The sequence below is a fragment of the Carassius auratus genome, chromosome 8 (assembly GCF_003368295.1).
Source record: "Carassius auratus strain Wakin chromosome 8, ASM336829v1, whole genome shotgun sequence".
Lineage (NCBI taxonomy): Eukaryota > Metazoa > Chordata > Actinopteri > Cypriniformes > Cyprinidae > Carassius > Carassius auratus.
In genome coordinates this window covers 2,275,606-2,292,440 of record NC_039250.1, presented here as the reverse complement: position 1 = coordinate 2,292,440, position 16,835 = coordinate 2,275,606, and the positions used below count along the sequence as shown (strand labels likewise).

General features: G+C 38.0%; 1 protein-coding gene across 3 annotated transcripts; it reads left to right on the top strand.

Moving 5' to 3' along the window:
- Positions 1 to 7,945: 7,945 nt before the first annotated feature.
- Positions 7,946 to 16,625, top strand: LOC113106953 (LIM/homeobox protein Lhx2). Of its 3 annotated transcripts, none has more exons than XM_026269033.1 (5): positions 7,946 to 8,498; positions 10,202 to 10,404; positions 11,459 to 11,829; positions 14,473 to 14,678; positions 15,373 to 15,663. In XM_026269033.1, the coding sequence occupies exons 2-5, from the start codon at positions 10,205 to 10,207 to the stop codon at positions 15,661 to 15,663; spliced, it is 1,068 nt and encodes a 355-aa protein (XP_026124818.1). In that variant the 5' UTR covers positions 7,946 to 8,498; positions 10,202 to 10,204. The 3 variants fall into 3 exon arrangements, with proteins under 3 accessions (XP_026124818.1, XP_026124817.1, XP_026124815.1); XM_026269032.1 differs by having other exon boundaries at positions 7,946 to 8,905; positions 11,462 to 11,829; XM_026269030.1 differs by lacking the exon at positions 7,946 to 8,498 and adding an exon at positions 8,693 to 8,905 and having other exon boundaries at positions 15,373 to 16,625.
- The last annotated feature ends 210 nt before the right edge of the window (positions 16,626 to 16,835 follow it).

The following is a 16,835-nucleotide window of genomic DNA, read 5'->3' as shown; positions in this document are numbered from 1 at the left end:
CAACAATACTGTTAAACGTCTAAAGGCCAACATTATTTACGTTAAATGATGAACTGTTTACCTCAAACGGCCAACCTACGTTACGCGACTCGCATAATCGTGTTAAGGTATCTGAGACGACAGATTAATAAAGTTTTATTAAGTTTCAGACAGTGACTGATGGCTGAAATATGCGAATACCTGTGAAAATAGAGGAAAAAGTAGTTTCTGATACTGAAAAGCGAATTTGATATTTAAGTGAGTCAAATGAGTTCAAAAAGTGAATACGACTTTCTGCTCTAATGTAAACGCCTGCAGTTGTCCATATCGACATTTAAATCATACAAATTACGTACAATATAGTCGGACCGCAGGTCTAAAAGAACCGACGACCCAGTTCAAGTAAACCGGTTCAGTAATTCTCGAACAAAGTGATTCCCGGAAAAGAATCGACGTCTCAGGGCATTTCAATGTGCGCGCACGCACAGCGAGTGACGCTGGCCGCGTTAGTGAAGTGATTTGATGCTTTTGTGGTTTATAAAGTCTTTTTACATACAAATTATAATTCAAAATGTGTTTTTTTCCTGTCAGAAAAGCGCATGGATACATTTGTGAGAGAAAAACTCGTCGATTGCAGTCTTATTGAGGCGTCTAACGGTAAGTTCGTGTTTATTATACATTTTACATAATTGTTTGTCTGTGATAATCAACTAACGTTAACCCTCACGTAACTTAAACGCACATATATTTTTATTTCGTGCTATAGTTAAAGCTGCACCAGAATGTACCTAATTTATGAGCGTAAACATCATATATTAATTTTCCAGATCGTGTTTTTGACTTGTCCTCATCACTTTGGTACATCTATAAGTTTTTATATGTGGACTGTTTTACCTACGTGACTTGTCATAGAAATGGCTGTGTGCGCATGCAGTGTGATCTCCCTTATCTGTGCCAGTGACTGTGTGTGTTTGATATAGCCAGCATATTAACATAAAACTGTGATTTATAATGACTGGAACATCCCATTGATTAGACAGTTTGAAAGCACACCTTTCAGCCAATCACTAGAGCAAATTCTGCTTCTGTAGACCAACTCATAGGTGAATTTAACTCATAATCATGATGGGTCAATTTCATGGTTAAGTTCACACAGTTAATTGAACTGAATCACTGTTATTAAAACAATTTGTATTTTTTCTCTTTTTAAACTTTATTTTAAAGGTTGGAACAAACATGGAATTCCTTAACTGAGCAGAGTCCACAAAACCCCATCCAATTGTCGTGGCGATTTAAAAATGTCAGCAGATCTCTCAGGCATTGATCATAATCAATGGACAGGTAAGGATATGCTGCACTATTTTCAAAAGGAATTGCAAATTGTATATTTAATTGTATTTTTCCACATGTGGACATATACATTGTGAAATAGTCCAAACTCAATTGAAAAGCATTTGTATTTCAGATGCCTTACACAGAAAGCTGTCAATTTGTGTCAAGGGTGGGACTATACTATGGGGCGTGTTTGTATTGGGAGATATTTTGTAGTTTTTACCCCAAATCTCTCACTGTTTGCACTCTGATGCACGTCAGCAAACAACATTGCAGTTCTACTCTTATTTACCTAGCTGCATCTTACCCTATATTTTATACCTCAGGTGAAAAGCATTTGGTTAATGGTGAATATTGACCAATAGTACCATGTGGCTCTAACGGTTAGCAGGGGATAGTAGCTGCATTTGGGGTAAAAATGACAGAATTATTTATTGTGTGAGGTGCCAAGAATATAGGGAGATCCGGGTTGCACTGTCTGTTCTTTATCACACATCTCTCGGAGTGGCAGCTGCCTTTAGTAGTGCCTTAACCTCCATTGTTCAAAGCATTTTGCACAGTTGTCTTTGAGTGACGTCACCTCCCAATACAAACACTCTCCATAGTATGGTCCCACCTCTGACAAAAATTGACAGTTTTCAATGTGAGGCATTGGGAATTCAGATGCTAAAGATTCCATTTGAGTTTTGGCAGGTAACATGTGCGACACAGTGAAAAAACAGACATGGTAATTACCTCATGTACTTGTTCTTATGTTGCATCTATGCTAACATTAGTCTGTTTCTCTCTTATTCCAAGGTCACCGTAGCCACCCGTATCCAGTACGTATCCAGACCAGATGGAGATCATCATCTAGAAATGACCTCTACATCCCTGAAAGACAGCGGAGACCAGGACAACTAGAGCCCCAGATACAGATCCCCTGTAAAGACCTTGTCTCAGAGGAGCACCAGGACAAGACCACAGGAAACAGATGATTCTTCTGCACAATCTGACTTTGCTGCAGCCTGGAATTGAACTACTGGTTTCGTCCGGTCAGAGGAGAACTGGCCCCCCAACTGAGCTTGGTTTCTCCCAAGGTTTTTTCTCCATTCTGTCACCGATGGAGTTTTGGTTCCTTGTTTTTCTTTAGTTGGGGACAATTAATATCAAGCGATATCATTCACTTGATTGCACAGAGGGACGATACATCACTGAATCAATGACGAATTGACTTTAACTGAAAACTGAGTGTTTACTTTTGTCCCTTTGCATTTTTACACACTATTTTCCTATTTAATACTGTAAAGCTGCTATGATGCAGTATTTGATCAATATGACAGGCTTATTACTCATAATACATGGAAAATACAGCTACAAACTGACTTTGTTTTTCCATTTGAAATTTGGCAGTCACTGTGCATTCATGAAAACTGAAACCGTAATTTTTGTTCAATGTTTTTGAAACAGTGTTTTTGTTCAAGATTTGCAATTGTGTTTGGATTGTCACAATTTGTCACATGTGGAAAACGCAATAGAAAATATGATTAGCAATTCCTTTTGAAAATTGTCCCTTCCATAGACAGGCTCTATAACGGAGTACACTGCTCTCAGGTGTAGATCTTTGCTTCAGAGCTTAAGTGTTTGACAATAGTTCACCCAAAAATGAAAATTGTCACTAATTATTCACCCTGGTCTGAAAGCTCTCGAATATCAACGAAAATATCTTAACTTGTGTTCTGAAGATGAACGAAGGGCTTACGGGTTTGTAACGACATAACATAACATGACAGAATTTTCATTTTTGAGTGAACTATATGTTGAACTACCCTAAGTAGTGCACATCTACCTACGTAGTAGTCTTTATATACTTGATATAAATTTAAGGACATCTTTAAATGATTTTACATTTAAATTTAAAGAATGTTAATTGTCAATGTCATTTCACTGTGTATTTAAATAGCTAAAAATCTCAAAATGTAATAGTTAAACAGCTAGACACAGGTCATTCAGAAATAATTTTCTTATTTATTGCAACTGTAATTCTGTGATTTTTATTTATTTATTTTGCATTTGCTGGAAACAAAAAAAGGGAAAATTCCATGTTGTTTGTCATTGGTACAAATTTTTGAATGTCAGATGGCATTAAAAATATTTTTTAACAGTCTAAATAACCTGTATTCTTCATTATTTATTAATCCATGATTGCTTTGTTAAGCAAAAGTGAAATTATGAGAATAACCCAGCAAGAATAACCCAGAATCATAAAAATGCAAACCCACAAATGGTAAAAATGACTCTATCTTGGGTTTTCTCAATAACCCAGCATGCTGGGTTAAAATGTGTAAACCAGCATGCTGGGTTACTTTAACCCAGCATGTGTTCTGTCCAATATTTACCCAGTGCTGGGTTGCCAATTGGGTTATTTTTAACCCAGCCATTTTTAGAGTGTGTGTGTAAAATAAAACCCATCCATGTATCGTTTCTTTGAGTCTATTAAGACACGTTTTTGTGTCTTAATTTTCCATTTTCAAAATATCTATTTTTATCCTGTATCGTTTAGCCTACTAATATAAAAAATGTTTTTCTTCAGCCCAGCTTCTACAGTTCTCTCTGGATGAAAGATTAACGATCCGTTCACCGGGAGTGGGTAGGCAGTGTTGCTCTATTCGTTCGTGGTGAAAGCCCCAAATCTCAGTACAGAAATATCAGTGGTTTGATCAGAGCTGGATAGAATTATCACGGGGAGAGATACAAAGGCGGCAGACAAAACGCGCTCGCTTTCCCTGGTGTTTGAGTACAAACCATATTAAACACCGAGCTCCGGTTATTAGATCTGACTGAAACAGCACTGAGGAATACGAAGCAGGCGTTTATGAAATCAGAGACACTGTTTGACAAACCAAATAGGTAAGCTAACGTCTTGAGTAGCCTAAAAAAAGAAGAAAAAAATTACATGAAAAACAGACTGCAAAAAACTGATTAACAATTGTGAGGAAAGGGGAAATAGCATATGTGTAGTGTACGAATTATACAGTCACTTTTCAGATGGTCAACTTTTTAAATTATTAAATGTATTAATTGTAAAGGTAGTTTTCAATGTGTCGCAATGCAAAATGTAATTTGTGACGTCCTAGCTAACTAAAGGTTCTTCATTGTTGTTGTTTTTTCTCTAAAATATGTGAAAACTACTATCTTTATTATGTAAATCTAATTGTATAATAAAGTGATACAAAAAAAAAAAATGCTTACGCAAATTGATGCTGCTGGAAAGCGCGCGTAGTATACTGTTGCTATGGTTACCTCCCTCCAGCGAAAACGTCTATTTCGCGACAGTAAAAATCGCTATGCGTTCTGACTAACTTGTAGCGCTACAGAAACGTTTGAAAACCCCTGTTGAAACCATAGACTGTATAAAAACATACAGATAGCATATTTGTTTGTATTAAAAAATATATATAAGTAGCTTCCTAAGCATGCTTCCTTGTTCTAATTTAAAAGGGGATCTGATCCTCTGAAATCCCCCCAATTCGCACCCTGTAAACAAACTAGGTACAGTACATATATATTCATAAGTGCCCGTGCTGTTTAAGTTTTAGAGGTTATGTATTTTGCCCTTACCCGCAGTTTTTAGATGTGACAGGTTCACGAAATATCATATTTCGCACACACCTCACGATATCCCTCAATGAAATGTTTAATGTATAAGCCAACATTATACTAGACAGAGAGCGCACATTATAAATATGCATGTATTCAATTAAGGGTATTACACTGGATTTCATTTGCATAAGGATTTGGGAGCTTAACATGCCTTTTTATATTTGTGCAATAAAACTTTAATATTATCGCCTGCCCTTCAACGCCGTGGGTACTTTTATTAATAGTCTATCTGTCTACTACAGTACTATTAGCCTACTATAGGCTAGCATCACAGTTCAGAGCAGCTTAATGGGCCCCAGTGATTGCCAGGACTGTGGTAAATTGTAACTGGTATATTTGTCACTCTACATAAACAGTAGCTGCACCTGTTCTCTAATGACAGATCAGACTAGTGTTTTTTTTTTTTTTTTTTTTGGAACATATAGCATTCCATTATTTTTCATTGAGTGAGTAGCCTAAATATTTGGATCAGTGGACAAATGTGTGGCTTTTTTTTCAATCAAGTGTTTATTCTAGGTATTCCCACAGTTGGACGTTATTGCACACTTATTGCAAAAACGAGTTAGCATGCATTGTCCTGCTGTTTTCTCTTGCATGCCTTTTCCCCTTCTTATTACAGTGACTGTGTGAAACAGAAAAAGTCACAAATATGTTGGATAGTGTCACTCAGGTCAGATGTTAGAAAATGATGGGTTAAATTCCTTAATGCAATTTTACTGTTAAAGCGTTTGAAAGGCACATATGTGCAGTGAGCTGAACCTGTGCCATACCCTTCAAGTACATTAGATAACTAATAACGATCGATTACATCAACATCATTTACAATTTATGAGCCACACACAATAAACGGCCCATTTTAAAGAATGTTTATTAGTTCCTTCGTTCACAGCACCGAATTAAAACACACTACGGTTACACTTCCCAGCAATGTAGTGAAGCTCATGATCTTGTCAAAAAGCCTGGTGTTTGTTTATAAGACACAAGCTGATAATGTGTCAGAGTTAATGCCAGCCTTAATGTGTTGTGCTGCTTGGAAACACGCTTGCATTCAGGTTGTCTTATTGGAGGGTGCAGAAGCTTTTTGAAGAATAAACAAGAACCCATGACAGTTTTTTGAGCAACTAACGAGCTCTTCTCGCAACTTCTTGAAATAAGGATTTTGGTTTTAAACACGGCGTAAGAACATTGTTTATGAAATGCAATTAAACCCAAACACATTTCAAACAGGTTTGGCAGACATTTCACAAAGAGAGTAAATACTAAGCCCAATATAGTGTAAAACAATGCCTGAGCATTTTTTATTTTTTGCGCCAATGTACATTATTTCAAAACTTTAGCATAAAATGTTAAACGTTTCTGCACTATTATTATTATTTATTTGCTCAATGGGCTATAATGCAAATGGAAGCCGAAAGAAAATACAAAAACAAAGTTTGAATGAGCTGTATTTGTTATTAAAGCGCTTATTCAGTAAAACATGTATTTTAATAGGTTAAAGCATTGCTGTGGTTATAGTGAAGTATATGGACTTCATACTTCAACATATAAAAGCATTGCAAAATATAAATCCAATTCCTTGCGGATCATCAATGTTATATTAACTCCTACAGTGGCACTCAGAAATCAGTTAATTTCTGCGTCGAACTATCATGCCTATTTTGTTAAAACACGAGTCACGTGGGGGCTGTATGAATTTGTCTCCCACTGGTTTGTTCCTGAGGTCCGCTGCTCTCTAGGGCTCGAAATTAATACTGTCTCGCCAATTAAGTTCAGAGCGCCAATTAAGAGTGCTTTATGAATTCTTAGAGTAAAAACAAAAACTAAAAAACTAAATGAGCAACTGAAAACGCCACCGCAAAAATCAGTGCAAAAACATAAAAAAAAGGACTACAATTTAAAAAAAAATAAAGAAAATAATAATAACTGTGATATATAGGCTATGCTAAATTTAATCGCTTCTGTGCTTCTATCTGTTTTACCTACCCATTAAGTCACTGCGTGGACATCAGAGAAGTGTCTCTCTGTGCATTGCTATATTACTGGATGAACTGAATAGGTAAAACAAATATATGACCTTTTGGGATTTGGTACCACTGGCTCATAGCAGTCCATATGAAGTATACAATATGCTTCCAAACACTCACATCATTGATAGCCTATATATATATAGCCTCATATAGCCTATATATTATTAAGGAAAGCTTAATATATATAGGCTATTTATATATTATATATTTTTTTAATGTGAAAAAACACCAACATAAAAGAGATTATAAGTATTGCATCTTCCCAACGATACAATACAGAGGTTTTTAAAGAGCAGGTTAGAGTGATGGAACACTGACGTTAATTGGACTTCTCTCAGATTGAACATTCAATGCTGTCAGTTGGGAAGAGACTATCCGTTCTTCTGGATCCTTTTGTTTAAAGCAGTAACGGGGATCTTTCCGGGGCCGGTGCTCTATAACACCGAGGCGGTTTATCTAGAAAAGCAGATCAATCCCAAAACCAATACGTTTGAGCTAATGCTAAAAAAAAAGGAAAATTATTATTTTCACATGAAGCACTGCATGGCACGAGACATCGACTTAAAGTGCCATATTAAAGAATAGGCTTATTAAATTAATGAAATCAAGTCCCAAATCGGAGCGCTTCACTTCTCACTTCCGACGAAGACGCGAAATGTCCAGTTCGCGAAAGTTTATGTTTATATCTCACTGCAAGTCGCTAATATTACGGCCGATACTCACTAATCACTTAAGCTTCCAACGCATAAAAAAATAAATGAATATAAATCATCGGTCGAAAACAATGTATTTTCAGAAAGTCGTGAGTTACCATCAAATGTGGGTCCAGCTGATATTAAAATCCCTGGAACAATTCGATACAGTGCGTATATGAAGAGTTCGAACAGCCAATAATCACGAACGGAACGGCGTGACGTCAAAGCCCCGGTAGAAAAGGCGCGTTGGGTTTGCTCACGTTTGGAGAGGGAAGAGCGCAGGGAACCTCACTGTCTTCACTGGATTACACAAACCAAAAGTGTCCTCAACTCCTCCTCCTTCTCAGTTGCTTACATGCTGATCCTACAACAACAGCTAATGCTGTAGATGACAGGACAGCCACCTCACTTGTTAGAGCAAAACCTGTGAGTTGATTTTTACCCGAGCTAAAGCCTACTGAAATTGGACATTTTTTTGGGTGTGCGTGTGATGACAAACTGTCGTGGAGGAGGTGAAGAGACGTGGATGAAGATATAACCACTTGCAGAATCTGAATCGTCATTGTAGTCGTTCCTCCCAGGCATTTCGGGATTATATATTTTTATTCTTCGGCGATGCAATAACGGATTTTTTATTTATTTGTTATTTTGTGTGTGTAATGACCGACAGCAGTCATGCACCAAAATTGATTTCTGAAAAGACAAGAAACAAAACCTGAAATCTTGCACTGACAAATGCATGTCCAAGATGTGGTAACTGAAAGTTACTCACGAAGAAATAGGAGGGTCCAGTGTCACACATGTAGAGGGGCTTCAGTAGCTGGTATGTCCTCAAAGCTCCGGAATGCTCTCATAGGCTAAACCGATCTGTACTGGGTGCATGTTTGGCGATCTGCACTTCGATGCATTTAGAAGAATCCATCAGAATACGGAGTTGGCATTTCTGATAAACGAGCACCGTTTAGACCGATCAGATCCACCTAACGGGAATTATTTAATGAGAGCCAGAGAGGTCATATGAACTGCACAGGGCTAGAAGTGCGTCTCACGGAAATCTTGGGTTGCAGATCTGACGGAAACACGTGCTATTCGGTCTCATCTGCGGCAACGATGCTTTTCCACGGTCTGCCTGGAGGCGAGATGCATGGTGTCATGGAAGAAATGGAGCGGAGAGGAAAGAGCGATTCGGCGACTATCAGCTCGGCCATAGATATGGGGGAAACAGAGACGGTAGGAGAAAGCCATGCCTTTCGCTCCAGGCGCTTGCTTGGAAATCCTAACAGCCTATATTAACTGAACCGTTATTCCAACAGTGCAATAGAGGCCCAGAGATGTGATTTCGATTTTGGCCATTTAAACAAACTTCAAACTTCTGCGAAGCCAAAATCACAGGCCTCGTCTTTAATGCATTGCTTGTGAACCCTTTGTCATGGGTGGAATGCAAGTAGATATGCTATGATAAATAGCATGTAGTCCAATTAAACATTTCGAAAAGTAAAAGTAAGGTTCTTCGATAAAGTGGTGAAATAATAAGCATTAGCGAGCAAGAAAATCCAGATTCGGTTTTGTACATATAATGATATTCTTAAAATTAATTCTAATTGTTTTACAAACGCCTACGCAGTGCTGCTAAACTTTAAGTGACGCGAAAATAATACTTTGTTTTTTTTCATAATATATAAGAGTGATATAATTACGATTAAAAACATTAGCAGGTGTTGTGATCCAACTAAAATACATTGGCATTGTTTTGGGGCATAGTATCTGTGATTAACAACAGCAAAAAAGACAATGCAGAACCTTACGTTAAAACTATTAGCCATAACAATATTTTTTTAGCAGTAATCCACGCTTAAAACTGTTTTGACATTTTTAAACTTACACGATGACAAATGCAAACTGACAAATAAAGAAATGCTAAAAAATAAAACAATATTTTATTATTATACAGTTGTGTGTGTGTGTGTGTGTGTGTATAGCCTACATATATTACGAGTGTGTTTGCTCTGTAGTGTAGGCTATCTAAGGCCACACAACACGCCAAACGTAAACACAGTAAAACAAGCTCAGCATTTGATTAATTTTCTTATATATGTATTGCATTTTCTATTTTCCATTTGCCTTGGTTAAAAGAAAGAAAAAAAAACGAGGTGAATGGAGACACGCATAATATAATCATTTCTTGCGGTCATTTTCTTATTATTCGTAGCATTCCGTTGCCACGGGAAATATGAAATACAAATCAGAGTACACTCACTCACTGAATACACTTCTGCATTTATCTCCTCAGTCCCACGCCCCTCCCATGTTCTACAGAAGTGAACACTAGTAGCATAATGCATGATTCTTTGGACATTTTTCATCAGCAAATGCGTAGTGTTTCCACTAAATACTGAACCCAGACGCTTTAAATACGTCTTGTGGTTTCATGGGTCACTAATCTACCACTGGAAATATTAATTTGTATAACACTGCAGATATAGGGTGTAGAGATTGAACTGGGCTTCGCGCGCTGTGTTTGTGCAGAACATGCCTTCGATCAGCGGGGACCGGGTGGCTCTGTGCGCGGGCTGCGGAGGGAAGATCTCGGACCGATATTACCTGCTCGCCGTGGACAAGCAGTGGCACATGCGCTGTCTGAAGTGCTGCGAGTGTAAACTCAACCTGGAGTCTGAACTCACCTGCTTCAGTAAAGACGGAAGCATCTACTGCAAAGAAGACTATTACAGGTGAGCGAACTCGTTTACTCAAAAGTTGCACGATCTTACGGCACTTCCTTCGTCTGGAGTGACATTTTCGTTTGTGGATAAATAATAAAAAGGCAAAACTGTGGCCAAAGTCTGCTTTTTGTCTGTAGAATGTATTTTGGTGTGGTTTCGTCTTTATACACTTTAATAATGCAGAACCGACGTAACTCATTTCCATTGCTTGTATCAAAGAAATAATAGCCTAGCTACTAATAAAAAACTACTTTAATACAGAAATACTAAAATTATTCAAGATATACTTTTTGCCTAAAATAGAAAGTTTTTTGTTTAAATTGACTTAAAATTCTCTAAAAAAAAAAAAAAAAAAAAAAAAAAATCTGTCTGGGTATTGTAAAGCCATTATGACGCAATTGAATAATACGTTAACAATTACAATGATCCAGAAACTATTAAACCTGCTCAACGATTTTACTCTATTCTCGTAACATTTAAAGAAACAAATCACGTAGCAACGTGCCTAAGTCTCTGTATACTGCAGTGATTTTGGACGTCAATATACAACTAAACAATCCAGAAACGATTTACATTTTACATTTACATTTCAGTAGGCAACTGAGGAAAAAAGAAAGCATGCAGCAAAACCTTAGTGTGTGATATTTGGACGATATTTAGCTGACTGCACTGATTCTGTATGTCATTGTACAATTTAATAATCAGAGGGAGGCGAGAGGCCTATTAAGATAATCATATAAGTGAAGGCTTTACCCGTTTCTACGTTCAAACGAGTCTGCAGCGCACGTCAATCTCAATTGTAGTAATTATTTGAGACGTAATTATGGGCGAGAATAGATTCCACTGCAAGAGTTGACTATTTGTAAATGCATCCTGCTGTTTAAAGCATTATTTTAATTATGCACGCGCACATAGGACCAGATACAAATAAAGTAGCTTTAATGTGGAATTGCAAATTATAATTTATACAAAAGTAGCACATTTAATGTGAGGCTCGTGAGTGGTGGGAACACCTTCCGGTTGAAGTATGCTGAAAGGTCACAGCTGCTCTGTTCTCTCGCAGAAGGTTTTCGGTGCAGAGATGTGCCCGGTGCCACCTCGGGATCTCGGCCTCGGAAATGGTCATGAGGGCCAGGGATTTGGTGTACCACTTGAACTGTTTCACCTGCACGACTTGCAACAAAATGCTGACGACTGGGGACCACTTCGGCATGAAAGACAGTCTGGTGTACTGCAGGCTACACTTTGAAACGCTCATCCAGGGAGACTTCCCCACGCATTTCAATCACACGGATGTAGCGCCTAATAAAGGCCTGGGCAGCACGGGCCCTCTAGGACTGTCTTATTATAACGGCGTGAACACGGTGCAGAAGGGCCGGCCCCGAAAGAGGAAGAGCTCTGGGCCCGGAGCGGACCTGGCGGCTTATAATGCAGGTGAGACCATCACTCAACTTGTTGTTGTTGCTGGTTTACTGCTCGTTTTATTAAAAAAACATAAAACATTATTTGTCCTTAATTGTAATTTTGCATGCATTATTTCCATATGAACACGTTTTAAACAGCGCGTAGTTATGTTAGCCTAATAATTCCTTGCGATTTCGGTGAATTTCCAGGTTTGCGAAACTTTTTGGGCGGCACTGAACAGGCCTAAATCATTTCAGAGCAAGATGAAAACAAGTAAAAAAAACCTGTAGTGAAATGTGCTTAAACAATAATGTTATCCGCCACTGTTTTAAACAATAAAGTACGACTTTTATAAACATGAATATATTTGTAAATAATTGACAGGACACGTGCAATAAATAAACTGTTTTCTAATAGGAAAAAAGCGAACATAAAGCTGTAAAAATATATGCGGGGATATTTAAAAAAGCAATTTAAATGCTGCCCCGACTTAAATATTGAGCTGTATTGCTTGAATAAAATATTTCAATGTTTGATTTCCTTGTATAGGCTACATAAAAAAATACCTTAACATTCCAATTCGTTTGAAACATCTAAAGTGCATTAAGCATAACATATGGGATGATAGTTTTGTAAAGGAGCGCAATTCTTTATGTTATAATAGCTAGCCTACTGTATTTAACATTTTGTCTAATTTTTTAAAATAAATATTTCTTCTAAAAAACGATGGGTTTACTTCTTTAGATTAGGAAAACGATAAAAATGCGCCATTAAAAAAAAGAAAAAGAAAAAAAAGAAAGAAAAGAAAGAAAGACAATCGACACACATCACAGATTTCTACTAAAGCACTTGAACAATTTGGAACAACGTGACTTGTTCGCTCGGGCATCTCGGGCCCCTCAGCGGGGCATTTGGGCCCCTGCTTGAGGACCAAACAGAGGAATGATGACGACTACAGAGACTGACAAGTGGAAAATGGCTTAGATGCTAGTCGAGACCTCCGGAAGATTAAACACAAGTGAAAGAAAGAAAGAAAGAAAGGAAGGAAGAAAGAAAGAAATAAAGAAAGGGGGGAAAAAAATCAGCGTTTCCAGGCAAATTCAGACGAATTTATTTACTATACTTTTTGCTTTAAAAAAAAGGTGCATGCGTCCAAACAAAGCATATTAGCTTTAAACTATATATTTAAGATGCATCTCTTCACGAATATCCATCATTTTCTTTGGTTGCAGGATTTAATTTCAGATAAACTGAGCGAAAGCGAAATTAATAAATATTTTATTTTTCTACAAAATAAATAAATATATCGTTATCACAGGATGCACATGCTGAAATCGAGTCAGATAAAATACAAGTTTATCAGGAGTTTTTATTATATCTCCAAGCTATATTTCCACTGTAACATGCGTAAATAGGACGCTTTTTTTATCACTTTAAACTCAGATTGTTTGGTTGCTTTGTAGATCTTGTTGTCTTGGGATCGTTAATTGAAGTTGGCAAATTTATCACAACAATCGCGGTCTTGTTTGGAGGACTAACCGGCTTCTGAAGAACTCTTAAATTTACACGACCTTAAAAAGGAAGAAAAGAAACTTTCTGAAATCAGATCAACCGTTTGCCAAAAACAGGAGTTAACTAGAGAGAGTGAACTTTGGTGTTTCTCTGCTCTCTGAGAGTCAGACACAGTCAGATCATTGCTGCCCCCATCAGCTCACACTTTAAACAACAGCACGAACACAAGCACAGCGAGATCAAAACCTGAAAAACAAGAACAAGAGAGACACAGTTCATCACTGCAATACTACAGTAACTGTTCAGTGAACATAACTGCTCTTGACGTGCATCACTGTAGGGAAGGTAACAGTATTTCTCAATGGCCATATTTATATCAAGAGGAAACATTTGTTCACCATGTGCAGTGTTGTAAAGCATTCAAGGTTAATTATCTGAAGTGTTGATCAGACCATTTTCAATGACTAATATTTGTAGTTGTCAGAGAAAACATAATTCTGAACTGTCATGCGTCTAGCAACACATAAACTTCTGCCAAGAATTTGGAACTGGCGCAAACACATTTCTGACACATGCAGACAGATCTATCTCCTAAACACTTGTGTCCAAGACGGATAGTGTGGGCTTTTCACAATCAAACCCTACACAAGACACCATAAAAAAGCAGAAACGAAGATATGGCCATATGTGGGGGGTGAAAAAAGAAATAAAAATCATGATGCAGACTTGAATGCTTTCAAAAAGTCTATTGCATTTAGAATCAGATTTTTTTAAAGACCAAAAGAGCATGATGTAAGACTACAGTATAATGCAGATTATTATGCATGCAGTAAGTTGCAAACACAGCAACATGATGGTGCTCTATGTAGTCAAATCCTTGACTAAACACAATGCTGGCGTGCAAAGAAACAAAAGAATCTGAGAGGCACGTCCTCATTCTCATCACAGCGTCTGATCGTTCTGTCATTGCATCTCGTGCATTTATTGTTGCATTTTAAATGTTTAATTTATTCAATCCAGAACTGCAGTGTTACACTATATAAGTTTAGCATTATGGAAAACGTCATTTGCATGCTTAGTTTAAAGCTTTTGAAATGTATGCACTCATTTTGGGATCAATAACAGCAACACAGCTAATATAGTTTGCGTTTTTGGATTCAGCATTGAGCTGCAACGAGAACGATGGCGATCCGATGGACAGAGACTCGCAGTACAGCAGCAGCCAGAAGACCAAGCGCATGAGAACGTCTTTTAAACACCATCAGCTGAGGACCATGAAGTCCTATTTTGCCATCAACCACAATCCTGACGCCAAGGACCTGAAACAGCTGGCCCAGAAAACAGGCCTCACCAAGCGCGTCCTACAGGTCAGAAAACTCCCTTCGTTCGATGCAAGTCATTTTAGCTTTGACATTATAGCATACCGACCACAAAAGCCTTTATTTGCACCTTCCACGATACACATTTCAGAGCAGCTTTACAGAAAATGATGATGTTTATGATATCTTCATGCATTATAGTTGCATTTAGCAGATGAGAGCTGGACAATAATATAGTTACATTCTGAGACAATAATATTCAAGCAGTTGGGTATATTTCACTTTAGGCGAGTGTACTGTATGTATGAAAATAAAGTTGCACTTAATATAATATAACCTAATATACGTATTAACAAAAAGCACATTCCTTCACATCAGCAACAATTTAGACTGATTAAAAAATGACTTGAGGAATGAACCAAATGTAATTCACAAGCCTGGTCTCCTCAATGGAATGCTATTCATTTGTTCCTGAAAGAGAGAAATCTGTATTAATTACATCCACAAATAAAACACAGGGTGTTAGAGCATGTCTGGAAATAAAAGAAACAGCCGTTTGTCAGATATCACTGAAACTAGAAAAAATAAATAAAAATAGAAACACAATGCAGTTGCTGTGACAAAACAACCAAGAGACAAACTGAAAGTAAAAATCTGAGATATTCAATTCGGCTCTTCCCCTGAGCATTGCATGGTTTCTCGTCTGTGGTTTATTTATAACATCTGCCGTCCCCGTTCGCAGGTCTGGTTTCAGAACGCCCGGGCCAAGTTCAGACGAAACCTCCTGCGTCAGGAGAACACAGGTGTGGACAAGGCCTCGGACGGGTCGACCCTGCCTGGAGGAACGCCGTCCGGACCGGCCTCGGAGATCTCCAACGCCTCCATGAGCCCCTCCAGCACTCCCACGACCCTCACAGACCTGACCAACCCCACGATGCCCACCGTCACCTCGGTACTGACCTCCGTCCCGGGCAGCCTGGACGTCCACGAATGCCGGAGTCCATCGCAGAGCACCTTAACCAGCCTCTTCTGATGCTCACATCGCTCAGCACATTCATCTCCATTCGTGGAGCCACCCAAATGAGAAATAAAGCGTTAGCATTGCTAATCACGCGAGTCGTTCTCAAACGACATCGGTCTGAAACGTAAACTGATCTACCTGGGCATTTTTGTACTTTACAAACACGGCCGATTCAATTCAAGAGACTAAAAATGAGATTTGAAAGACATGTTTAGAGTATTGCATTTTGAAGCAGACTCAAGTTTCACTGAAGGATCTGTTGATGAGAGACTGATGTGCACAGCATTGTTCTTCATGTGTTCCCCCAACCACGTTTACAGAGAGAGACTGAGCTGGGAAATGCATTTGTTCGTCATCCTCTTATTTATGTTCACGCACAGGGGTCAGTGTGAGGAAACTGGATTATAATGTGAATAATTACAGCGTAATCTAGCCTGACTGTCACGTGCCTTATCCTGCAGTGGAGTCACTGAAGCCCCTTTAGCAAACGCTAAACGAACTGCACCAGAAAATGTGTACTTTAATTTGAAAATGGTTGAGTAAATCACACGTGCACAAACACACACACTCGAGGAAGAGCTGATCATATACTCTCATTCCAACATATTACCTCACTCAGAAATCACTGGATATGAGAGCAGTTGATATGAAACCTGAGAACACGTTTCATGCACTGGGAGAGTTTGTACAAAGATCGGAGGAGCGCATCACAAACAAACACTGATTTATGGAATGAAACACTTATTTGTTCCTCATTCGGTTAGGTGATTTATTAAGTTTTTTTCTCTCAACCATTAAGATGTGACAGTGTTGGAGACAGGGTAAATGTTTCCATGGTAACCAGAGGCTGCTTGTTGAAATGCTGTACAGTTTTGACAGATTATTGAGAAATTTCGAGTCCACTCCCTGCAGTATCCCCTTTGATGTAAATCTTCAGTTCTGTAAAAAATATAAAAAAAAAATCAATCACTGTTTTTTTTTTTGTGGGCCTCATTATTTCACCAGTTTCAAAGCATTTTACATAAGAGCAATGCATAAAAATCTAGAGCTTAAAGACAAAAACACATAATAACTGGATATTAATACATTAATATGATGCTAGTTGTCATGGTAGTTTATAACCGAGATTCCCAAAACCAAATGCAGTTTGATTTATTAATACACATCTTGCCACAAACACACTA